The 26,043-nt window shown below is 39.2% G+C and overlaps 1 protein-coding gene and 1 pseudogene across 1 annotated transcript; both read right to left on the reverse strand.

Annotated features, from left to right (window-relative positions):
* Positions 1-3,342: 3,342 nt before the first annotated feature.
* LOC110269660 (uncharacterized) lies at positions 3,343-4,940 on the reverse strand. The gene is made up of 8 exons (XM_088507005.1): positions 4,692-4,940; positions 4,402-4,619; positions 4,095-4,172; positions 3,942-4,007; positions 3,796-3,864; positions 3,646-3,720; positions 3,519-3,572; positions 3,343-3,400 (listed from the first exon to the last, which is right to left on the reverse strand). Exons 1-8 carry the CDS (start codon positions 4,938-4,940, stop codon positions 3,343-3,345), a joined length of 867 nt encoding a protein of 288 aa, XP_088363131.1.
* Positions 4,941-5,836: 896 nt separating this feature from the next.
* LOC107632983 (zinc finger protein BRUTUS-like) lies at positions 5,837-26,041 on the reverse strand (annotated as a pseudogene).
* Between the last annotated feature and the right edge of the window lie 2 nt (positions 26,042-26,043).

Below are 26,043 nucleotides of genomic sequence, written 5' to 3' on the forward strand. Positions count from 1 at the left end.
TCAAAGCATCAGGGGGGATAGGTTTCAGGGTGTATATTCAACTTTATTTGGGTGTAAAAATTCGCAAGGTTATGGGTGTATATTTGATTTGATGATTTTCTTCATATTTTAGTACCTGTAATTCATACATTTTGAATACAGCACAAACAGTTTAACAACACAGAAAGTTTGGGTGTATATTTTAAGCAATCTTGGGTGTATATTAAACTTGCGTTGGGTGTAAAAGTTTATATTTTGTGTTTATATCTGCCTTTGATGTTTTCCTTCATATTTTACCACCTGTAATACAGCTTTTGAATACATCACAGACAGTTTAACATCACAGACAGTTTGGGTGTATATTTTAAGCAATTTTGGGTGTATATTAAGCATTTCGTTGGGTGTAAAAGTTTATAATTTGTGTTTATATCTGTCTTGATGTTTTCATTCATATTTTACCACCTGTAATACAGCTTTTGAATACATCACAGATAGTTTAACAGCACAAATAGTTTAACTATGGAAAAAAAATATACATTGAATAGAAGTTGTTGATAAATGGCAAATTTTTATAGCATTTGTTCAATTTACAAACTAGCTAGCAGTGGATTACGCAGTTTCTATATCAGTAGAATTTATTTGACAAAACGGACTCAATAATACGGAGGATGGCTTCGATAGCCTTATTGCATTACTCTCTCTAATTGCTTGATCTCTCTCTTTATTCATTTCACTGAATAGTATCTGCGAAGCATACTCCACTCTATAGTGGTCCACCTCCTCCTACAATTAAAAAGTATATTCTGTTTAAACAGCAATATTAATTCAGTAAAGTAATACAGAGTTATATAGTTCTAAAGACAGTTACCTGTTTCCAATTATCCCATTCATACTTTCCCTTTTTAATGTTTTCCGGCTCAATTAACTCAAGCCACTTCATAACGTAGATAGCGCAGTCATAGCTGAAAAAGAAGAAAATAAATTACAAATCTCATTTAGGAAAGTTTAATGTTCAGTGTCCCAAATTTATACCTTGATTTTTGGCCTGATATTTTAACATATGATGCTTTAATTTCCTTCTCCTTCTCGTCTTTCTTCAGAGGTTCCCCACCGGCATATGCTCTCAATCTTGAAAATACATATCCCTTAAATACCAAAACAAATCAGTAATACACCCGAATGAATGCACAAGATACAACCAACTAAATGGACAATATACACCCAACACAACTAACGAAATACACCCAACTTGATAAATAACATACACCCAACTTGATCAACAAAATACACCCAAATGGTTCAACAAAATACACCCAACTCGACAAAGAAATTACACCCAAAGGAGATCATAATTACACCCAAAGCAAAACATACATACACCTTATATTGAACTGAAATAGACCTATCTATTAAAGTAAAGAACACAGAGGCAACTTACAGTAAATTTATTAAGCTGCTTTCTCTCTTCGCTTGGAGCTTTCTTGTGTAGCGGGTCAAGTATATGACATCTCCGCTTTGTTGTATCAATCACCCATAACCACCAATGGCCCGAGTAGCAAACAGGTGCAAAAATCTGAATGATTGCCACATTTCAACAGTGTGTTATTTTATTTGGCATATAAGTAAAGAACGGTACTAACAAATTTAGCAAATGAAAACTTACATATCGATGAGAAGTTAATTTTTTTGCATCTATGAAGGGAATAAAACTCGGGTAGTCTTCCACCTTGAATTCTTTATTGGTTTTAGGTGATATGAATTCCCCCTTTGGGTGCTTCGAAAGGGCCATGTTCTGCAACAATTGCGAAACAACAAATGAAATAATGAAAATACACCCAAGTGAATACTTTAAATACACCCAAATGACTACACAACTTACCACAATATCGGGGGGGGGGGGGAGACAGTATACTTGTTCTTGAAACCTTTTATCATTTTTCTGGTTGAGGATGATGCACATGGCAGATACAATCTATAAATATATGCCGAAATCAATTTACATTAATAAACATAGCAGTAAACTTTGGTGTAAAAACATTAATGTTATTCTAATATTACCTCAGATTCTATATAACTTTCTGCCTGGAGGGATGCAAGGTGCATTCTATTTAAAATGTAATTATCTTGGGCAATCAGAGTACACATGTGGTCATACTCGTTAGTACCGCCATCTGCGTATGTCTTCAGTCGCGTCCCCCAGATGTAGCACTTTTCTTTCATATCATCCGTAATCTGATTTATTCCCTCAGAAGTTTCAAACTTCCCAGAACTTTCTCTCCCAATCTCCCTTTGAATTTGTGGACTTTTACTTTTTTCTTTCGCCGCACTGCTTGCTATTTTTTGTACCAAATCGTCTAATTGTTCTAGAAAATTTGCAGTTTCTGGAGATTTTGCCCTTTCTGTCTCCTGCGTTGACGCTCCCTCCTGGCTTGAATCAGTCAAGCCAAGGCTGAATGATGGCACTGGATCTGTTTTAGGAACATAGGATGCTATCCGTGCCATCATCATCAGGGCAGCAACGTCTTCTGCGGCTGGATGACTGCGTCATCATGTATAACGTATTATAAGAGTAAGAATATACGGATCATAAGCAAAGATTGATTTTAGTCTGATGAACTTACATTTTAGATGGAGCTGGGGGAAGCGTGGGTGTGGTTTCTTGAAGTTGTTGGGGAGGGGGGTTTAGGAGTGCTGCACAGTTACACAAAATTAATCATGGCGTAAAAAAAACTACTCAGGAACAATATACACCCAAACTGTTACCAAATATACACCCGAACTGTAACCAAATATACACCCAAACTCTAAACAAATATTCACCCAATACTATTTCTTACGTTTCTGTAGTTCCTTCAATCTGTAGCAGAGAGGTTGGTTCAAAATCTGTCTCAGGTGTTTCTTGAAGTTCCGGCACAGTGGTTGTTTGGGACGCCGGCACAAAAACTTAAATTGGGACTCTAAACAAGAAGAAAAATGAAATGTTAACAACGCCTTTGAAAATAATAAGGTTATAAGGTTGAAATATTCTTGGAAAACTCACATTGCAAGCGCATCCGACGGTGTCTGTTCCCTCACAACCATCATATTCGAATCAGCCGGCTCACTGGCTGACTGTTGAACCGGACTCAACCTAAAATACACCCGAACAATTCAAAAAGAAGACAGGCTTTGTTTTTTGAGAACTTACATACTTGCAGTTTTTGCTTTTTTTTCTTGCCTTTTTTTTTCTTGAATAAAATAATAAAGGGCTTTTTTTCTAAAAAAAATATATACAGAATTAGAAGTAGAAGGTAATAGAAGAACAAAAGTAACGGTTATTTGAAAGAGAAATTACATGCTCTCTGCCGGCTGGTTTACACTACTCTATTCTGTGCGTCCTTGAGAGGAAGGATCATCACTTCCCAAGTTCACAGCCGGTATTCTAAACAGATTTCATGTTATTCAGACAAAATATGATACAGGTATAAAATACACCGAAATGGTTCCACAAAATACACCCAAATCATGATAACAAGATTTTATTAAATAAAGCTTCTTACATTTCAGAGGAGACATAGCGACCTTTTGTCGATCGCAGGTCAGCTTCGTTCTCCCTGCGAAACAAGAAACAATTATTAGCAAAGAAAACACACTAAAATCTGAAATAGACACCACAACAAGACATACCCCTCTGCAGCAGTTTTTTCAACGTTTCCCCTTAGCCATTCATCTAGATCTTCACTTGATATTTCATATCTCTCACTACATTCATAAAAGAAGATGTTAACAAAAATAATTACAATGATAGATGGTAATATAGCTTACAAGGTACTGTACCCATCAAAGTATTGATCTTCTTCAGGAGATGAATGCTCAACAACAACTTTTTTCTTTTTGGGTTGTGTTCTGGGTGGAAAAAAAAGTATGAATCAGAAATAAAAAATTAATTTTATCACAGAATATTTATCCAAAAAAGTGCTTACTTTTTTGGTGTTGTTTTTGTCTTTTTCTTTTTCTTTTCCTTCTCCACCGGTGATGATTCTTCGCTTCTATAAGTTAATAAGAGACACTTCAGTTAATACATGAAATCTTTATAATGAAGCCAAAAGAAAGGAGTAATAATTTCAGAACATTACTCATCACTTGATTCAGATTCAGATTCTGAATCAGAATCTGACTCCTCTTGACTCTTCTTTCTTTTTCTGGAGTCCATTCTGGAAGGCAAACAATCATTATTTAGAACATACTAAAGATATAAAATACACCCAAATGAATGCACAAGATACACCCAACTGAATGGACAATATACACCCAACTCAGCAAACGAAATACACCTAACTTAATGAACTACATACACCCAACTTGATCAACAAAATACACCCAAATGGTTCCACAAAATACACCCAACTCGACAAAGGAATTACACCCAAGTATGGTACTTACTTTTTCCCCTTTTTGCTGGGGTGTTTTCTTGGTGAATCCTCTGAGTCTTCTTGAGTCTCAGACTCAGAGGTAGAACTGCCATTGTCAGTAGTTGTTTCTGTCTCCGAAGACGATGTTGAACTCGCCTTCCTTTTTTTATTTTTTTTATTTCTTGTTTTTTTTTCTTTTTTTTCTATTTTTTTCATTTTTTCTCTTGTCTCCACCATCTTTACAATTCCCTGAAACATTAGATATTTTAGTTAGCAACATTCAGGTAAATAAAATACACCCAACATATTATCTTCACTTACCAAAATTTTCTCTGTTTCTGCACTCATTCTTTCCACCAACTGCTCCTTACTCCAGTTGGCAATCCAGGGTTTTGGCGGTCTTTCAGCCCTCTTCTTGCCTTTGTTTTTTGAAAGATGAAAGTAAATTATCATCAGGACAAAGAGGCAGCCATCAATTGCCTTCTTCTTTTTCTCCTTGTAGTCGGTGATGCCCTTGATGATAAAGGTCAAAACATGCCCCCCCCAGTTTCGCTCCGTTATGCTGTCCATCTCAAAAATTGGGGCCAGGTGCACAGGCGAGATTTTGTTTATTGTCGTTGGCAAAAGGAACGCCATCTGTATATAGAGGATGAAAATCCTCTTGAACATTAGGCGTTCCTCTTCGTTACCAACGCCAATATCCATCATCTCATCTATAAGACTTTTGAGGGTCTTACCCTAGAATCTTTTAAAAATTACTTTGTCATCCTCAGAAAGTTTCTTATAATCCACTTTCTGAGGAAACAGATTTCCTACAAAAAGGAAAACAACAAAGTATCAAAGTCGGTTCAAATATACACCCAAGCATCAGTTAATATACACCTATAATTTTTAGCTAGTTACCTGTTGCATTGATGCCAAGCGCATGACCTATCTTTCTTGGTGTTATTTTAAAAGAACCATATCCTGTTTCCAGTCTGTTCTCCCCAAGTTTGAAGTTGTTTGCCAGCTCCCTTAACAGTTGGTGATGCACCCTTAGTGGTGGGATGTGCATCAACCCACCGAATCCAAGATCCCTCACAATCGCCTTCTTCTCCTCACTCATGTTTCTGAATTTATCACTTAGGAGATGTGTGGCACACTTAAGGTCTTTTGTTTGGTTTCTTGCTGCCATTTTCTCTGAAATAAAAAATACACCCAAAGATATCAGTAAGATACACCTATATATATGAGTCAGATACACCCATATATATGAGTCAGATACACCCATTGATAACAGTAAGATACACCCATAGATATGATTCAGATACACCCATTGATAACAGTGAGATACACCCATAGATATGATTCAGATACATCCATATATATCAGTCAGGTATCACTCAAACATGCTTCAATATCAAGCAACATTACAAGGTCAAGCAATATACACCCCCCAATCTACGAAATATACCCCCAAAAATCAGTTACCAGAAGATCTAGAACAACAAGAATAACAGTAAAACATAGAACAACAACGTAGAAGAACAGTGTAACAAAGAAGCAAGAATAACAGTAAAACCTAGAACAACAACGTAGAAGAAAAGTAAAACCTAGTTCGTAATCTGGAAAATATACAGGAATTGTAATGTAACGTACCTTGAGTATTGTAGCTTTGTTTTCTCTAGAGATTCTTGATCGAGAGTTTGATGGTGTGTTGATGGAGGTTTCGAAGGTTAGCGACGGCATGTATATCTTGATTTTCGAATTTTGCTGGAAAATGGAAGGGTTTCGTTTTCTTTGAATTGCTTTGAGAAGTGGAAGAAGTGGAAGAGTCTGCCATTACTCGAAGCGAACGTAACCGTTTGAGTGGGTAGCGCGTGAATGTTACGCTCCATTCAATCCCTCTTCATGCGCGTGTATTGTTTATGGGCTGGGCCAACTTGTAAAACTTGTAACTCGTTTTTGCTTGTATGTGTAGCAGGCCCGATATGATAATCAAATAATAAAAGGTATCATTAATATATGCTACTTCAGTTATGGCTTTCAGTGATTTCTGCTGAGCAGCTATCCAATGACTACAGTACACAAATAGCTAATCAATGAGTGTATGTTCATGAGGAAAGGGCAAGGTGCTATAAATAAAGCTAGGTTTAAATAAAATCAGAGAATCATGCTCACTTATACAGACCTTGTCATCAGATTCTGCACAAGGTATGCCTTTCTCCTTGGATCAAGAGTTGAATCACGATAAACATTTCGGATCTCTGACTCAAGTTCATTCTGGTTCATCCGAAATGTCTTTCCAACCAGGCTTGAACATTTGATCATTATGGTCCAAGCTTTCTTGATATTCAGCACCTAAGAATGAACAATACCAATCTATGATATTAATATCTATCATACAATTTCCATAAAACATGGAAGAAACTAAAGCTCAATATAAACCTCTTCGAGAAGTGTTATGATCTGAAGTTTCTATCTGTGTTATAGGTGCTGGACTATCTTTCCAGCATTCAGTGAGCCATTCATTGAACATAGTGTTTTTAGTTGCCTGCTTCCATGTGTCCATCATTTTGTTCTGTTCATCTTGAGTAAGCGCGGAAGTTACCCATGGCAACATTGATTGGAGAACTTCGGCTCCAGTTGTTCCAATTATCCGTCCCACTATCTTGTCCTGTTCTTCTACAGTGAAATGTTTCCCAAATAATGGCCACAGTTCACACTCCTCCCTGAAAAGATGATGATCCAGAGTAACCCTTATGGATTTGCACATTCCTTGAAGCTTAGTTGCGAGTTCATTATACTTTTTAATATTCTCACTACCCTTGGAATCAGAAGTTCTAAAATTACTTTCACTTAAGTTCTCTAGCATATGGTTCATCTGCAAGGCTTCGTGAAGCATAGAAAGCTCAGAAAGAACACAGGAAATATCCTCAAATAATTGTTCTTCCTGCTTATGGTCCAACATGTATGAATGACTCACATTATGAAGTGCCTCTTTTGACTCCAATGCTGGAAATACTATATCATCTTCTGAATTACTATGAGCTCTATATAAACCCCATAAAAGACGAAATCTTCCACTAAATTGCCGAAGAACTATCTCATCACCATTACTCAGCTTTCCAGATTCAACATCTAGATACTCCAAATCTTTTCGTATAGCTTTGTGGAAACTAAATATGGTATCAATTGGTCTTTGTGCAGATCCAACATCAGATGAGCTGCTTTCTGTTTCCCATACAAAAAAGACTGGAATTAAGAGATGGGGCAGAAGAGTTGAAAGACAAGGACCGCAAGGACTTGGCTGTAGAAATAGAACTCAGCCCCAAATTGTTACTGTTTACTCCTAAACCTGGCACACAACAAGACCGAGTAGCAAAACATTGTTTATGGACATTTTAAGTCTCTGGATTTTCAGTGATATCACCATTGTTGTGGGTAGGGGTGTGCAAAAAAACTGGTTTCACTGAACTGAATTGAAACTGAACTGAAACCATAGTTTTTATGAAAACCAGTTTATTAAAAACCAGTTTTTATGGTTCAGTTTAGTTTAAAACCAAATTAAAACTGGTTTTATTTAAACTCTAAATTAGTTTTTACATACTCTTTCTCTCTCTCCCTTCACTTTCTCTCTCCCCTTCCTCTCTCGCTCCTCTTTCTCCCCCCTTTCTCCCTTCTCTCTCCTCTTTCTCTCCCCTCTCTCCCTTCTCTCTCTTTCTCCTTTCTTCTTTCTCTCCCCTCTCTCTCTCTCTCCTCTTTGTCTCCCTCCTTCTCTCTTTCTCTCTCTCTCTCTCTCTCTCTCTCTCTCTCCCTTCTCTCTCTCTTTTCCCTCTCTCTCTCCCTCTCTCTTCCCGTCTCTCTTCCTCTCCCTCTCCTCTCTCTCTCTCCCTCTCCCTCTCTCTTCCCCTTTCTTTCTCTCTCTCTCTCTCTCTCTCTCTTTCTCTCTCTCCTATCCCTCCCCTCCCATCTCTCTTCGTCTCTCTCTCTCTCTCTCTCTCTCTCTCTCTCTCTCTCTCTCGCTCCCGATTCCTTCCTCTCTCTCTCTCTCTCTCCCTCTTTTTTCTCGCTCTCCCCTTTTCTTTCTCTCTCTCTCTCCTCTCCATCCCCTCTCTCTCCTCCTCTTTCTCTCTCTCTTCTCTCTCTCCCTCTCTCTTCCCCTTTCTTTCTCTCTCTCTCCTCTTCCTCCCCTCCCATATATATATATCTCTCTCTCTTTCTCTCTCTCCCTCATTTCCCTCCTCTCCCTCTCTCTCCCGATTCCTTCCTCTCTCTCTCTCTCTCTTTCCTTCCTCTTCCTCTCTCGAGCTCTCCCCCTCTTCTTCCTCTCTCTCTCCTTCTCCTCTTTCTTCCCCTCCTCTCTCTCTCTCTTTCTTTTTCCTCTCGCTCTCTCTCCCTCTCTTTTCCCTCTCTCTCCTCTCCCTCCTCTCTCTCTCCCTCCCTTCTCCCTTCCTCTTTCTCTCTCTCTTCTTTTTCCTTTTTCTCTCTTTTTCTCTCCTATTTCTCTCTCTCCCCCTTTTCTTTCTTTTTCTCTCCTCTTCTCTCTCTTTCTTCGCACTCCTCTCTTTCTTTCTCCTCTTTCTTCACTTCCTTTCTCTCTTTTCTCTTTCTCTCTCAACCTTTTCTCACTCTATATCCTTCTTCTCTCTCTTTTTCTCCCCCTTATTTATCCAAAATAAGAGAGAGAAAGAGGGAGAGAGAAAAGAAGAAAAAATAGGGGAGAAAGAAAGATAGGAAAAAGAGAGAGAGGAGGAAGAAAATGAGGAGACAGAGAGAGAAAGAGAGAGAAGGGTGGGGGAGAAAGAGTGCAAGAGAGAGAGAGAGAGGAAGAGAGAGAGAGAGAAAGTGAGAGAGACAGAGAGAGAGAGGAGGGGAAGAGGGAAGGAGAGAAAGTGAGATAGGGAGAGAGAGAGAGAGAAGAGGGAAGGAGAGAGAGGGAGAGAGAGATAGAGAGGAAGAGGGATAGGGGAGAGAGAATGAGAGAAAGGGATAGAGGGAGAAAAGGGAGAGAGAAAGAAAAGGGAGGGGGAGAAAAAGGGCAGGGGAGAGAGAGAAAGAGAGAGAGGAGGGGAAGAGAGAGGAAGATAAGAAGAGAGTGGGAGAGAGAGAGAAAAGGAAAAGGGGGAGAGAGAGGAAGACAAAGATAGGGGAAGGGGAGAAAGAGGGGAGAGAGAGAGAGAAGAGGAAGAGTGAGAGGGGAAGGAGAGAGAGAAAAGGAGAGAAGGAGAGAGAGAGAGAGAAAGGAGGGAGAGAGAGGGAAAGAAGAGGAGAAAGAGAGAAAGAAGGAAAGAAAAGAGAAAAAGGGAGAGAAGGGAGAAAAGGAGAGAGAGAGAGAGGGAGGGAGAGAGAGAGGGAAAGAAAAAAAATGTAAAATCTAATTTTATATATGTTAAGAGAGAGGAGGGGGAGAAGAATGGTGAATAGGGAGAGAGAGAGAGAGAGAGAGAGAGAGAGAGAGAGGAAGAGGGATAGGGGAGAGAGAGAATGAGAGAAAGGGATAGAGAGGGAGAAAAGGGGGAGAGAGAGAAAAAGAGAGGGAGAGAGGAGGGGGAGAGAGAGAGAAAGACAAAGAGAGGGGAGGGGAGAAAGAGGGGAAAGGGGAGAGAGAGAGAGAGAGAGAGAGAGAGAGAGAGAGAAGGAAAAGAGAGAGGAGGGAGAGAGAGAAATGAGGGGGAGAGAGGGAGAGAAGAAGAGAGAGGAAGAGGGGAAGGAGAGAAAGGGAAAAAAGGAGAGAGAGAGTGGGAGAGAGAGAAAGGAGGGGAGAGAGGGAGAGAAGAAGAAGAGAGAGAGGGAGAGAGGGAGAACGAAAGGAGAAAGAAAGAGAGAGGGAGAGGGAGAGAGAGAGAGAGAGAGAGAGAGAGAGGGGGGGGAGAGAGGGAGAGAAGAAGAGAGAGAGAATGGGAGAGAGAGGGGGAGAGAGAAAATGTAAAAACTAATTTTATATATGTTAAAAGTTAAAACTAGTTTTAGCCTATAAACCAGTTTAAACTGGTTTTTTCAATTAAAACTGGTTTTATTTTTATGAACTGGTTTAAACTGGTGCACTGTATTGTAAACTGGTTTAAAACCAGTTTCTTATTTGACAAAGTAGTTTGGTTCAGTTTCTAAACCATTTAAAATGGTTTAGTGCAGTTTCAGTTCAGTTTATGAAAAAACTGAACCATGAACACCCCTAGTTGTGGGACTCTAATAAGTTTCGCTTGGCTGACTTTATGTTCCCATCTGATTTGTCTAATACTAAACAATCTCTTACAGATGATGCGGAAGCACAAGCACAGAATGGCCAAGCAATGTTTTCTTCTGTATCAGAAAGTCTTTGAACAGGACAGCAGCCTGAAGCACCAGAAGACAAACATAGACCTTCAATACGAGCCTTGCAAGCCCACCCAGAGAAGAGTGTAACTATAGCAGAATCCATTTCTGGAACTGAAACAGATTGGGATATTGTCAGATATAGACTTTTGTTTTTGGATGAAAAATTGTCGGATGAAATTGTGAAATTTCATTTCTTTAAGCAGGCAAATATATTAAAATAGACATATAACTTGCCAACTGCATGTTTCTCAGAAACATCTTTGTTTCTTCTGCTGTTAATGATCCTATCAACCATGGAAGGACACGCTCAATCAATTTCAGAGGCATCATGCACAAGCTTTGATACAGAAGTTCGCATTGCCTTTTAAAGCTAAAGTGCTTTCTTGCAAGTGGAAGGACCTATGGAATAGATCAATTAAGCGCATTTAACATTCCTTGAAAGGTAACTTGTGTTGCAACTATCTTGTCAAAATCACAGAATAAAATTTAATTACGCACTATGAAACAAAAACTTTCAGTGTCATACTTATGATAAAATTCGGTTAATTAACTAATATATATGAGAATTGGTCATATTTATCAACTTTGAACATATGATGCATATCCCACAAACCAAATATATCAATCTTTATGTTGCAGAATAAAATCAAATTTGCTAACTAATTCCGAATTTCCAACAAACACCTCCAAACATTATCACATAAACATTTATGACTCACCTGAACTTCTTCATTACGGAAATGTCTCTATGGTTTCCATTATATGATCAGCATGTGAGCATAACTTTGAAAAGAATTCAACTTCTGAATTAGATGTTGCTCCTTCACTTTGAATACCTTCAACCAAACACCGAAAGTCATTAAATTGGCTTTCTTCTTCAGCATGCTCCTGAAAAAATGACAATTCTCCATCTACTGCTGGAAAAATAACTTTGTCCTCAGCAATACTACATTGCCAGTAATAAATAATCAATACCTCAGACATGGAAGGTTGTCTTTGCTATTCAAATAACATCAGATTTACAATACTATAAGTTTGCAGAAAAATACATACAGTACCATGAATCAAGTATGGAAATTTTTAAAAGAAACATAATTGGGTAAGCTAAACTAAGGTGGTACCTATGAAATATACAAACTTCAGCAATGAACTGCAATCTTTGATTAAAAGAGGATAGATTTGTAAAATCCCCTGAACTTTGTATCTTTCTGGTCTCCACTGCTATCTCACTTAGCTATTTTCTAATTGCATTATGCCAGAGCAATATTTCATCTATAGGATGTGTTCCAATGGCATCAGAGTCATCCAGGGTAGATCCAGAATATTTCCTTTTTCCAGTTGATGGGCTACTACTAGATTGAACTTGAGAATGTTTTACGCAACTGTCAACTGTGTTAACACTGCTTCTCCCTTCCATCCACTTGAAAATACCTTCAATAAGTAAGAATTGTATATATTATAATCACATATCAGCTTCAACCCATAAAGCAACATCAACAAGAAAAGGAATCAGCAATGCCTTATACAGAATTTAAAATTTAAAACCACACCTTTTGAAGAAGCTTTTCCTCTGGCACTATCTTGATTAAGCAATTCTGCAAATCCAGTCGTTCATCAGGTGATATGGATCTTGAAAGCCATGGAAGAAATTCTGTCATCATGTTCACAGGAATACTGCAAAGAAACTGCCAAACTAAAGATGCCTGCTCCTCGAGAGAGAACTTCTCAATAAGCAAAGGAAATACCTGATATCACCCAAGAAAAGGGGGAAAATTAAATTCAGACACATCCAAAAGGATTTCTACTTACTCAGTTTTACAAATTCCACTTGCATTGGAATATACGTGAATTCTTAATTCAATTTCTTCCTGAAATCAACTTTAGCTGTAAGTTTTATATAAAATACTTCTTATCAGACCAAATGTTAACAGCTTAAAGATTTATGGATACAAGTAATGTACAAAGTTGATAAGTAAATTTGGCTTTAGTTATATTTATTAATATCACATTAAAGGTTCAATAATTTGAATGTGTTGATGTTAGTCGATGGCACCATATCACTCTGAGCCCCAAACTTAAGGGTACTATCATCCCATTTGGCCAGCTATTTAATACAACAACCCCTAAACCCCACGTTATGCCCAGAACCAATGCGAGTCCAAACAAGGGATGGGCATAAAAAATTTCCTGTTTCTCGGTCATTCACAACGACTGATGAAGGATTCCTCAAAAAGTTAAGGATTAATATAGTAATCCTTTTGAAAATTTTAAATCGAATGGATTCGGTCTTATACATACGCGAGGAAGGTAATCAAAAAAGAAAGAAAATGAGTTCTTCTTTCTTTTATCACTTAGGAGCCGTGCAAGATGAAAGTCTCATGCACGGTTTTGAATGAAAATATGGAATGGAATAGTTTTTTTTCTATTTAATCTTATTATTTTAAAAATTTATATTATTCTATTTCATATATATATATATATATATATGATATATGAAACAGAATAATGTGAAATCTAATATGATTTATATTTATATATTAATATTAAATTCTTATAAATAAATAAAACGATTTTATTATATCCTATTATTTTTTACTTAGAATAGTTCGAATTGTATAGATACATATGGATACATATAGAATTATGTAGAAAGTCGTATTTGATGAAAGTCGTATGTACGACTTGGGGGGAGATCTTTCATATTTTTCGAGATCCACCCTACAATATGGGGCAATCCTATTAATGAAGCAAATTCAATGAAGCAACAACTGCGGATTCTCTAGCTATATTACAATATCTTGTTCCGTATACGGGAGCAGCTCTGGCTGAATTTTTGGCATTCCAACCTTCCTTTTCCTTTCAGGGCTATCCGAAAAGAAAGAGAATTCAGTACTTCTTGGTCGTGAATATCTGAATAGGACAAACCGCCTATTGGGTCATTTCTACTGGACAAGTGAAGTAAATAATTTTTAAAACCCAAAAATAGAAACACATATATGGCTTTAGTGTCCTAGAATTTATTAAACCTCTCATCATAAGATTAATTTGGATCTAAGTTCCACCACATTGGACAATCTGGCATTCTCCCACATTCCAAGATTTAAGAATAGTATTTAAATTCCTTTTAGAATAAGGAGGATCCCTTATTCTTTAATCTCTTTGTAGCCTGTTGTAACACCCTAATATTCAAATCCTTATGCTCGAGCCATAAGTCAATGATATTACGGTGGTACGACTCTCAGGTGGATTTTTCATATATAAATATAGGTAATTTTCGAAAGGAGTATTAATCGAGAAGCCTGAAAAGAGTAGAAATAAAATCGCGAAGACGTATCACTCACGTTTCGACAACGAAAAGTTAAACTGCTAAGCCAAACGCGATATACGGACAATGCATAAAGGAGATTAAGAGATAGATAACAGATAGATATATATAGCATAAGTAAATAGCCACTAGTCGCGACCCGCGAAGTTTAGGCCGGCTAGGGTACAGTATGAAAGTAGATGACAACAGTATATCCTAATCTCTCCCAAAGGAAACATAAGAGCCTCTATAGGCAAGTTCCAAAAGAGTTCAATACATAATATAATCTTTTCAAAACAAAGGTGGAGAGATTCTAAGCAAAACACAAAGTAGAGAAAATAAATATCTTCGCCGTCTCTTAGACGAACCACAGCTCACTTCTGAGCACCTGGACCTGTATCTGAAAAACAAGAGATATATACGGAATGAGAACCCCGGGCCCATGGGTACGGTAAAAGTGCCAAATAAATACAATGCACTGCAATAAAAACTCACTAAGCATCCTAAGCTTCTTCACCAAATATCCAGCCTAAATTCTCACTAATCCATGAATAGGCAACTGTCATAAGGGGATACTAAATCTAATTCTTGTTACACATGTTTCCAAACTCGCTGACTCTTCCACGAGTCAAACTCAGAATCATAAGCAAAACTATCACCAGTTGTTCTGCCTCAGCAATTCTATATCAATACATCATACCCTCGCCTGGAGCTAGTGAAACCACATCACTGCGTCTACCCAGGGAGTTCCAATTATCTCATTTAATAATCATCATCATCATACAATCGCATCATCAATTCATCCCATCAAAAACAGCCCTCACACCCACCGACACCAGCATGAGGGGCCTCTGAGTTGTACAAACACAAGCAATACAGGCAAGTAATACACAAATATGGTACAAGTAGAACAAGTAGCATATAGTCAGGTAACATGGCATATATGATGTAGAAATCCAAAACAAATGGCAAACCCAAACAATTCAAACATATGCAAATGATGAATGCCTGCCCTATGGCTGATGATATCATCTGTCGGTTATCAAGCCAACCCGACATGTCCGGTACCTAACCCGGGCACAGTCTCTCTGTTGCGTATTAATATCATTAGAGGGAATATGCGTCCTGTCATCATTAGAGGGTATCTGCGCCCTGTCACCATTAGAGGGTATCTGCGCCCTGTCACTATTAGAGGGTATCTGCGCCCTGTCACCATTAGAAGGTATATGCGCCCTGTCGCCATTAGAGGGTATATGCGCCCTGTCGCCCTTACAACCAGAGAGAAAATACAAACATGCTTACATTCAACATTTTCCATCATTATTCATTTATCATATGCCTTTATACTCAGCCATAATCCATAATGGCTTTGCCGTAACTCGGTAATAACTCAGCCATCCGGCTCACAGTTCAATCCAGAACTAGCCAATTTATCAACATGGCTCCGCCGTATCCGGCAATAACTCAGCCATCCGGCTCATGGTCCAATCAAGAACCAACCATTTATCAATAAATATAGCCCTTCGGCTCATGGCATACACGGTACTTCCACCGCCATCCTCCATATCTCATATAATCATCTTTGATCATCATTGATCTTACCCTTTCCCCTTGCTTCACTCGCAAGTTACCACATCCCCTAGCTCCTTTCTCATTGCTAGGCATATCATAATGATTTAATACATAAGGGGTGAGATCGGAGGCTTAGAAGTATGAGATTTGGCTTTTAAAACTCAAAAATCAACTTTGGCATGAAAGCAGGGCCACGCGTACGCGCACTCCACGCGCACGCGTGGATGGCCAAAAACTCATCGACGCGCAAGCGCCATATGCGCGAACGCGCGGGTTGAAAATATCCAAACGGCGCGCAAGCGTCAGCCACGCGTACACGTGGGTGCTCTTGCGCCCAGGCACAAAACTGGCACAACCCTAGCACAACTCTCTGGAAAATAGTTGGGCATTTGGTGCAGCGCATCGACACGCCCGCGCACACCACGCGCACGCGTGGATGGTGCTTTCTGGAAGAACGGCGCGTACGCGCCAAGTGCGCCTACGCGCGGAGGGTCGTTCTGCTAAAAATTTTCTAAGTTAAAAGCTGCAGATTTTACAGATTCAACCCCCAATCTTCCGACGGACATAACTCTCTCATTTTAAAGCGTTTTTCACCTGTTCTTCGAACGACATGGACATCCCGGATCCAATTTCATTTTTAAACAAATTTGGCACGAAACAGGGATCCGTAGTCCAAGTTATGTCCCATCAAAATATGCCCAAAAACCATGTTTTCATACAAAATCACAAGGTGCCATTTTCAAAACAAGCCATTTTCAACTATTTTCAAAATCAACCAAAACATGCCAATTTCAACCCTTTTTGAAATCAATCCAAATGTACCAAAATCAACATCAAGCCATCCTCAACTCATACATTGACGCTTTACCAAAATTTCCAAAACCACATCCAACCATTTCAACACTTCTCAATCAAATGCCTAAAGGATAAACACAATATCATGTCATACATCCTTCTTCATCCCAATTTCCAATAATACCATTTCCAAATTAACCATCATTATACCTAATCAACATCATACTCACTATCACGTGGTTTCACCCATAAATCAACCTTAATCATTCCTCAAGCATATATCACAACATACATATCTCTAATGCATCATCATACCATCAAGGCATCAATAATCATAATCATATATATGATCACATAATATATCTCAACCAAACCAAACATACCTCATCTACATAATTTCACCCAAAATTACCAAATTCCGTACTTCAACTCCTCATACCTTATTATTCAATAACCAACCTAATCATTCATATATTCATTATCTGAAATTCATCCAATCACTTGTGCCATCATACAATGCACACATCGACTTACCTTTCTTACCTCTTTCTGGCCTCCGGCTCAATTTTCACAATTTAAATGCACGAACCACAAATCAATACTCATTACCCAGTACATCAAATTCTCAATACACCAAGCATACATGGCCACACAATTTTCAACCCAATCATTAATTCACATTGCATACCAACTATGCATATTAGCACCAACCATTTACACAATCCAAACTTAATCCTAGGGGCATCTAGCCTAGGAATTCTCGTCACAACACACGGTACTTAAATGAAACTTAAACCGTACCTCTTGTAGCCAAACCAATTGAGCCTCTTCTTTGGAAGTCTTCACCAACCTTAGCTCCAAGCCTTGTACCAAAGCTCCTCAAGCAATACCAATCTCCCAATTGTGCACCAACATCACCAAATACACTAACATAACCAATATCACATACATACATCAACCTAGGGCTCATAAAAATGACAAATCACAAGGGTTTGAGTACATCTTACCTCAGCCCATATGAAGTAGGGATAGAACTCACTTAGAATCCATGTTGGAGTATCCCTAAACACCCAAAATCACAAGATTTCAACACCAACTACCCAAAAAACGTGTAATAGTAGAGAATTTCGAAAACTGGGCAGAGATGAATGGAATACTCACCACAAAACTTAGATAAAATTGTAGAGGATGAGAAGAGCGACGCGTGGCCGCAAACGACTCGTCAATCGGAGCTCCGTAGCTCAAGTTATGGTGGTTTGAAGATCAAAGAGAGTTAGGTTTTCTCTCTTCTCTTTTCTCTTCCCAATTTCAGCGCCCAACACCCCTTCTTTAGGGTAAAATGAGCTGAAATGCTCATAACTAATGTTCATATATGTTGGGCATTGGGTCCACTTATGCCCGGATTACTTATTTTTGTCCATTGGCCCAATTTTAGACCAAAACCTTTAAGATTAGCGCTCTAAGTCGCACTTCAAATATTTCTACCTCCCCTAATTATAATTCCTCATTTCTTAATCTTATTTACTCATAATCAATTTTCTCAGCTGCAGTACCAGACAGATCTCAGCCGGTACTTCCGGTCAAAATTTCACTGCGCGCTTTTACGCTGAAAACTATGTTTTCCGACTCGGAAAAATTTACTGAATCCAAATATCATATTTAAATCATCAAATTCCAATTGCCAAATCTTTCAACCATATTTGCTCCTATTTAACTTATTATTTAATTAATTTCGGTTAGACCGGGTATTACATTCTACCCCCTAACAGAAATTTTCGCCCTCGAAAATTTCATCAATCACTACGAGTACGCGAGCATAGTCTGCCTTTATATCAAACGCATAACAGTTTCAAGGTCCTTTTACTCTGCGTGCTTCCGTTGCCGCGCTCTAATTTCTCTATCCTTGAGGGTCTCGGTCGTTCGTTCAACGCCGACCAACAGCCTCATTCCTTACTTTTATCGTCTTATCAACTCACACCTTATTAAATCTCAAATCATGTCGTCAATAAGGTTGCCATCATCGTTAATCATAGTCATTATCCCACATCACTATAATCAATTAAAGATCATCACCACACCTTAATCATACTCCATCACTATCCTCTCTCTCTCTCTCTACCAAGCCAATTCCTCTAATCACAGTTCAACTCCAAGCATAATCTCCAAACTTACTTTCTTATTCTCAAACCCTCAAATCTTTGCATGACTTGCTGATATAAAGTCTCTGGCTTATCAATCAAAAAACCCCTTTCATTTCTAGAAATCAAATGAGTTTGGAATAGCAAGTTAACAAAATCATAAGAATCCGCATTTCCTTTAATAATCTATAAAAGCATTTGAAACACATCTCTTTTGTTAAAATTACACATATCAAAAATCATCTTCAAAACCAAAACCAACACTCTTTCAAATGCTTGGGGAAGAATTTTCAACAGTACCTCCCCAAAAATTGGAGTTTACCACCTGTCACGAGTTTCCTCAAACCAATCTCAGTACCGCATCAACATTTCAATTTAATGGTTTTCACATTCGTCTTTCAAAACCAATCATTATAAATCCCAATCTAAATCCAAGGTCACTATGACCCAACATCATGGTACTCATCTCTCAAACACGACAACTTGCACTCTCTCATCATCTAAATCCAATTGTGCATTAATGATAGATTCCTCATCCACTTTAGAACCATCAAAGCTTGCAGCCGCAAACATTTCCAACTATTTGGGGATCATTACTTGCAGTGACCCGCTTAACCCTTCAAGTATTCAAACATAAGATACTATAGTAAACTTTTACAGCTCTTATTCGTAGCTATCCTGCGTTACTGCTTCCACAAGTTTCCGCTGCTTTATTCTGATCTCTCGTCTAGTACGAGTTCTATCACTTACTTCCTCAAGTACTCAACCACAACTTAGCATGACTGGCATTCACTAGATTTCTATCTATGATAGCCAAAACCACATACCAACTTAATCGTACTTTTAACACGTTGTTACTGATCTTTCGCTTACCAATTCCCAAACCGTCGGATCTAACGGTATCACCCGTTGTTGTAGTGAACACACGACCTTGTTGTTGGCCCTTGGTAGTATTCCGGTTGACCTTCTTAGGACGTTTCCAGGACATGTGTCCAACTCCTCTACAACCATGGCAAAGTCCCAATCCACCTCGACACGGAGTTCCCGGATGATGGCTTTGACATCCCCCACCAGTCATTCCACTCTGAGGTTGCTTTCCGCTAAAGGCCTACCTAATCACTTATGCTCACCAAACCTTCTATTAAGATAACTTAGGGTTATCTAGAACAGATCATAATTTTTCATTCGACCATGTATTATGAGTGAATACCAGCCTTCAACATTATCTAAAGTGGTAAAGAATTAAGTTATCAGTTTTCTTATTACCTCAGGTATGAAAATCAGACCTGGCAGTCTCCCGGTCCTTCCGATGTGGGCAATCTCTGACCAAATGTCCTAGCTTTACGCAATTGTAACACAAACCCGAACCATAACGACACGGTCTATTTGGGTGATGACCTCCACATCTCTGACAGCTCAAAACATCCGAAGCAGCCACTATTTGCTTTTCCCTACCTTTTCCTTGGGAATTCTTATTCGTCGCAAGGTCATTTCGCCTTTGGGGAAAACGTTGTGGGTATCCTCTTCTCTTAAACTCTTGAACCCTTGTTGGGTATTCTTGATTGTGCTCCCTGCGGTGGGACTCCTGACGGTCATTCTTCGCCTCAACAGCCTTCCTCACACATTCTTCAGCAATACGGCTCTTGTTCACAAGTTCGGAGAAGACCCTAATCTCCATCGGTCCAACGGAGCTCAGGATTTCACTTCGAAGTCCTCCCTCATACTTAATACACTTCCATTCCTTGAAGTCTCCCGGGGTTCCTTGACACATACGAGAAAACCTGAATAACTCCTCAAATTTATCCGTATACTCAGATACGGATATTGTACCCTGCTTCAGCTGCAGTAATTCAAGTTCCTTGACTGTTCTAGCAGAATTCGGGAAGTACTTCTTATAAAATTCCACTTGGAAGGCACCCCAGGTGATAGGATCATTCCCCTGCTGCAGGAGACGTCGAGCCCCTTGCCACCAATGCGATGCTTCCCCCGTGAGCAGATAGGTAGCAAATTCAACACACTGCTCTTCAGGCACCAACTGCGCTTGCAGTGCTCGCTCCATGGCCTGAAACCAGGTGTCAGCTTCAGTCGGATTAGTGGTTCCCTTGAACTTAGGTGGATTAACCTTTAAGAAGGTTGCCAGTGTCATCGGGCCCTGAGCTTCCCTTCCGCCATTGCCATTATTGTTTATCTGTTGCCCAAGAGCCTCCGCAGTGGCCTGCATAGCCGCAGCCATATTCTCCAACGCCGCCATAAGGTTTACCGGGTTATTCGGGTTAATTTCCGGTTCCTGCGTGTTAGTACGGTCTCTCTTACGTCCCCGACCGGATCCACGAGGCGCCATCTGGTTCCTATACACACCAAACAATCGATATCAAGTTGATCAGTCTCAATATCGGAAGTATAGTGCTTCAAAGTACCAAAGGTACACTCATGGACTTCATGCTAGAGGTATCGGTTAGATACCCTAACTAGCACAGGCACATACTCAGAGTATGCATTGGAGCATAAGCAGTTCCATCCCTCAGGCTCACGAGGACGAACTGCTCTGATACCATAATGTAACACCTTAATATTCAAATCCTTATGCTCGAGTCATAAGTCAATGATATTACGGTGGTACGACTCTCAGGTGGATTTTTCATATATAAATATAGGTAATTTTCGAAAGGAGTATTAATCGAGAAGCCTGAAAAGAGTAGAAATAAAATCGTGAAGACGTATCACTCACGTTTCGACAACGAAAAGTTAAACTGCTAAGCCAAACGCGATATACGGACAAGGCATAAAGGAGATTAAGAGATAGATAACAGATAGATATATATAGCATAAGTAAATAGCCACTAGTCGTGACCCGCGAAGTTTAGGCCGGCTAGGGTACAGTATGAAAGTAGATGACAACAGTATATCCTAATCTCTCCCAAAGGAAACATAAGAGCCTCTATAGGCAAGTTCCAAAAGAGTTCAATACATAATATAATCTTTTCAAAACAAAGGTGGAGAGATTCTAAGCAAAACACAAAGTAGAGAAAATAAATATCTTTGCCGTCTCTCAGACGAACCACAGCTCACTTCTGAGCACCTGGACCTGTATCTGAAAAACAAGAGATATATACGGAATGAGAACCCCGGGCCCATGGGTACGGTAAAAGTGCCAAATAAATACAATGCACTGCAATAAAAACTCACTAAGCATCCTAAGCTTCTTCACCAAATATCCAGCCTAAATTCTCACTAATCCATGAATAGGCAACTGTCGTAAGGGGATACTAAATCTAGTTCCTGTTACACATGTTTCCAAACTCGCTGACTCTTCCACGAGTCAGACTCAGAATCATAAGCAAAACTATCACCAGTTGTTCTGCCTCAGCAATTCTATATCAATACATCATACCCTCGCCTGGAGCTAGTGAAACCACATCACTGCGTCTACCCAGGGAGTTCCAATTATCTCATTCAATAATCATCATCATCATACAATCGCATCATCAATTCATCCCATCAAAAACAGCCCTCACACCCACCGACACCAGCATGAGGGGCCTTTGAGTTGTACAAACACAAGCAATACAGGCAAGTAATACACAAATATGGTGCAAGTAGAACAAGTAGCATATAGTCAGGTAACATGGCATATATGATGTAGAAATCCAAAACAAATGGCAAACCCAAACAATTCAAACATATGCAAATGATGAATGCCTGCCCTATGGCTGATGATATCATCTGTCGGTTATCAAGCCAACCCGACATGTCCGGTAGCTAACCCGGGCACAGTCTCTCTGCTGCGTATTAATATCATTAGAGGGAATATGCGCCCTGTCACCATTAGAGGGTATCTGCGCCCTGTCGCCATTAGAGGGTATATGCGCCCTGTCGCCCTTACAACCAGAGAGAAAACACAAACATGCTTACATTCAACATTTTCCATCATTATTCATTTATCATATGCCTTTATACTCAGCCATAATCCATAATGGCTTTGCCGTAACTCGGTAATAACTCAGCCATCCGGCTCACAGTTCAATCCAGAACTAGCCAATTTATCAACATGGCTCCGCCGTATCCGGCAATAACTCAGCCATCCGGCTCATGGTCCAATCAAGAACCAACCATTTATCAATAAATATAGCCCTTCGGCTCATGGCATACACGGTACTTCCACCGCCATCCTCCATATCTCATATAATCATCTTTGATCATCATTGATCTTACCCTTTCCCCTTGCTTCACTCGCAAGTTACTACATCCCCTAGCTCCTTTCTCATTGCTAGGCATATCATAATGATTTAATACATAAGGGGTGAGATCGGAGGCTTAGAAGTATGAGATTTGGCTTTTAAAACTCAAAAATCAACTTTGGCATGAAAGCAGGGCCACGCGTACGCGCACTCCACGCGCACGCGTGGATGGCCAAAAACTCATCGACGCGCAAGCGCCATATGCGCGAACGCGCGGGTTGAAAATATCCAAACGGCGTGCAAGCGTCAGCCACGCGTACGCGTGGGTGCTCTTGCGCCCAGGCACAAAACTGGCACAACCCTGGCACAACTCTCTGGAAAATAGCTGGGCATTTGGTGCAGCGCATCGACGCGCCCGCGCACACCACGCGCACGCGTGGATGGTGCTTTCTGGAAGAACGGCGCGTACGCGCCAAGTGTGCCTACGCGCGGAGGGTCGTTCTGCTAAAAATTTTCTAAGTTAAAAGCTGCAGAATTTACAAATTCAACCCCCAATCTTTCGACGGACATAACTCTCTCATTTTAAAGCGTTTTTCACCCATTCTTCGAACGTCATGGACATCCCGGATCCAATTTCATTTCTAAACAAATTTGGCACAAAACAGGGATCCGTAGTCCAAGTTATGTCCCATCAAAATATGCCCAAAAACCATGTTTTCATACAAAACCACAAGGTGCCATTTTCAAAACAAGCCATTTTCAACTATTTTCAAAATCAACCAAAACATGCCAATTTCAACCCTTTTTGAAATCAATCCAAATGTACCAAAATCAACATCAAGCCATCCTCAACTCATACATTGACACTTTACCAAAATTTCCAAAACCACATCCAACCATTTCAACACTTCTCAATCAAATGCCTAAAGGATAAACACAATATCATGTCATACATCATTCTTCATCCCAATTTCCAATAATACCATTTCCAAATTAACCATCATTATACCTAATCAACATCATACTCACTATCACGTGGTTTCACCCACAAATCAACCTTAATCATTCCTCAAGCATATATCACAACATACATATCTCTAATGCATCATCATACCATCAAGGCATCAATAATCATAATCACATATATGATCACATAATATATCTCAACCAAACCAAACATACCTCATCTACATAATTTCACCCAAAATTACCAAATTCCGTACTTCAACTCCTCATACCTTATTATTCAATAACCAACCTAATCATTCATATATTCATTATCTGAAATTCATCCAATCACTTGTGCCATCATACAATGCACACATCGACTTACCTTTCTTACCTCTTTCCGGCCTCCTGCCCAAAATTCACGGCCTCCGGCCCAATTTTCACAATTTAAATGCACGAACCACAAATCAATACTCATTACCCGGTACATCAAATTCTCAATACACCAAGCATACATGGCCACACAATTTTCAACCCAATCATTAATTCACATTGCATACCAACTATGCATATTAGCACCAACCATTTACACAATCCAAACTTAATCCTAGGGGCATCTAGCCTAGGAATTCTCGTCACAACACACGGTACTTAAATGAAACTTAAACCGTACCTCTTGTAGCCAAACCAATTGAGCCTCTTCTTTGGAAGTCTTCACCAACCTTAGCTCCAAGCCTCACCAAAGCTCCTCAAGCAATACCAATCTCCCAATTGTGCACCAACATCACCAAATACACTAACATAACCAATATCACATACATACATCAACCTAGGGCTCATAAAAATGACAAATCACAAGGGTTTGAGCACATCTTACCTCAGCCCATATGAAGTAGGGATAGAACTCACTTAGAATCCATGTTGGAGTATCCCTAAACACCCAAAACCACAAGATTTCAACACCAACTACCCAAAAACGTGTAACAGTAGAGAATTTCGAAAACTGGGTAGAGATGAATGAAATACTCACCACAAAACTTAGATAGAATTGTAGAGGATGAGAAGAGCGACGCGTGGCCGCAAACGGCTCGTCAATCAGAGCTCCGTAACTCAAGTTATTGTGGTTTGAAGATCAAAGAGAGTTAGGTTTTCTCTCTTCTCTTTTCTCTTCCCAATTTCAGCGCCCAACACCCCTTGTTTAGGGTAAAATGAGCTGAAATGCTCATAACTAATGTTCATATATGTTGGGCCTTGGGTCCACTTATGCCCGGTTTACTTATTTTTGTCCATTGGCCCAATTTTAGACCAAAACCTTTAAGATTAGCGCTCTAAGTTGCACTTTAAATATTTCTACCTCCCCTAATTATAATTCCTCATTTCTTAATCTTATTTACTCATAATCAATTTTCTCAGCTGCAGTACCAGACAGATCTCAGCCGGTACTTCCGGTCAAAATTCCACTGCGCGCTTTTACGCAGAAAACTATGTTTTCCGACTCGGAAAAATTCACTGAATCCAAATATCATATTTAAATCATCAAATTCCAATTGCCAAATCTTCCAACCATATTCACTCTTATTTAACTTATTATTTAATTAATTTCGGTTAGACCAGTATTACACCTGTCATTTTCTCATCATTTTAATGAATGTCTTGTTTAATCAAGAAGTAACATTAGTACCTTTAGGATGAAGAATGTCAAAAAGTAAGTCCATTTTGCTATTGCCTTAATCTGGATTTATCTTATAAGGTCCAATTGGAAATTCAAGGTAAGGACTAGTAAACAAACTTATACCTGCTCCTCTTCCTTTGCCATGTGTTGACTAACTGACGTCTGCAAAGCTCCTGTGCAGGATGCTAACTCTCTAGCAAAACTTTCATCGTTGTGGGTGGAAGAATTTAGCAGCTCAAATAGATGATCAAAAAGATTGTTTTCACCAAGAGAATATGTCTTTGCAACATTCTTCACACGTATATCAAGGGCTGGAAAAATCACCTATATTCCAGAATAATATATTTCACTCAGAATGTTCGAAAGCTGAAACCATAGCTGAACAGGATTGATGCAGACAAATTAACAGAATAATCTTTGCCAAAAGTATGAAGGTTTCAAGTAAAGCAATAACAGAAGATTAAGAAATTACTAAACAACACCGGTTTCTTTTTCCTCCTACTAACTCTTTCCAAGAGCAATAATAGAAGATTAAGGAAAAACACAGCAATAAATCAAGCGATTTCGGACATGAAAAACTAGAAAAGCATAATCGCTGGCGGCAGCATAATTAAAATGTCGAGGGAATGGTTCCCATTGCTTAATTTACGCGCTGATTCTCGGTCGGGCATAATTAAAATTTAACAAAACAAAAATTAAAACCTAAAATAACACTTTTCTTTTTCATTAACTAAAAGCCCGGATTTGGGTCGGGTATATGTATCCATTT

Source organism: Arachis ipaensis, chromosome B3 (assembly GCF_059453495.1).
Source record: "Arachis ipaensis isolate K30076 ecotype BB chromosome B3, ASM5945349v1, whole genome shotgun sequence".
Classification (NCBI taxonomy): domain Eukaryota; kingdom Viridiplantae; phylum Streptophyta; class Magnoliopsida; order Fabales; family Fabaceae; genus Arachis; species Arachis ipaensis.

Bases quoted from the DNA above. Each gene is read 5' to 3' on its own strand.
- LOC110269660 (XM_088507005.1), bottom strand. From the start codon at position 4,940: ATGGACAGCATAACGGAGCGAAACTGGGGGGGGCATGTTTTGACCTTT. The intron at 3,721-3,795 runs GTACAGTACCTT...TTATGAATGTAG, and splicing joins GAAGATCAATACTTTGATGG to TGAGAGATATGAAATATCAA. The intron at 3,573-3,645 runs GTATGTCTTGTT...CTTGTTTCGCAG, and splicing joins GAAAAAACTGCTGCAGAGGG to GGAGAACGAAGCTGACCTGC.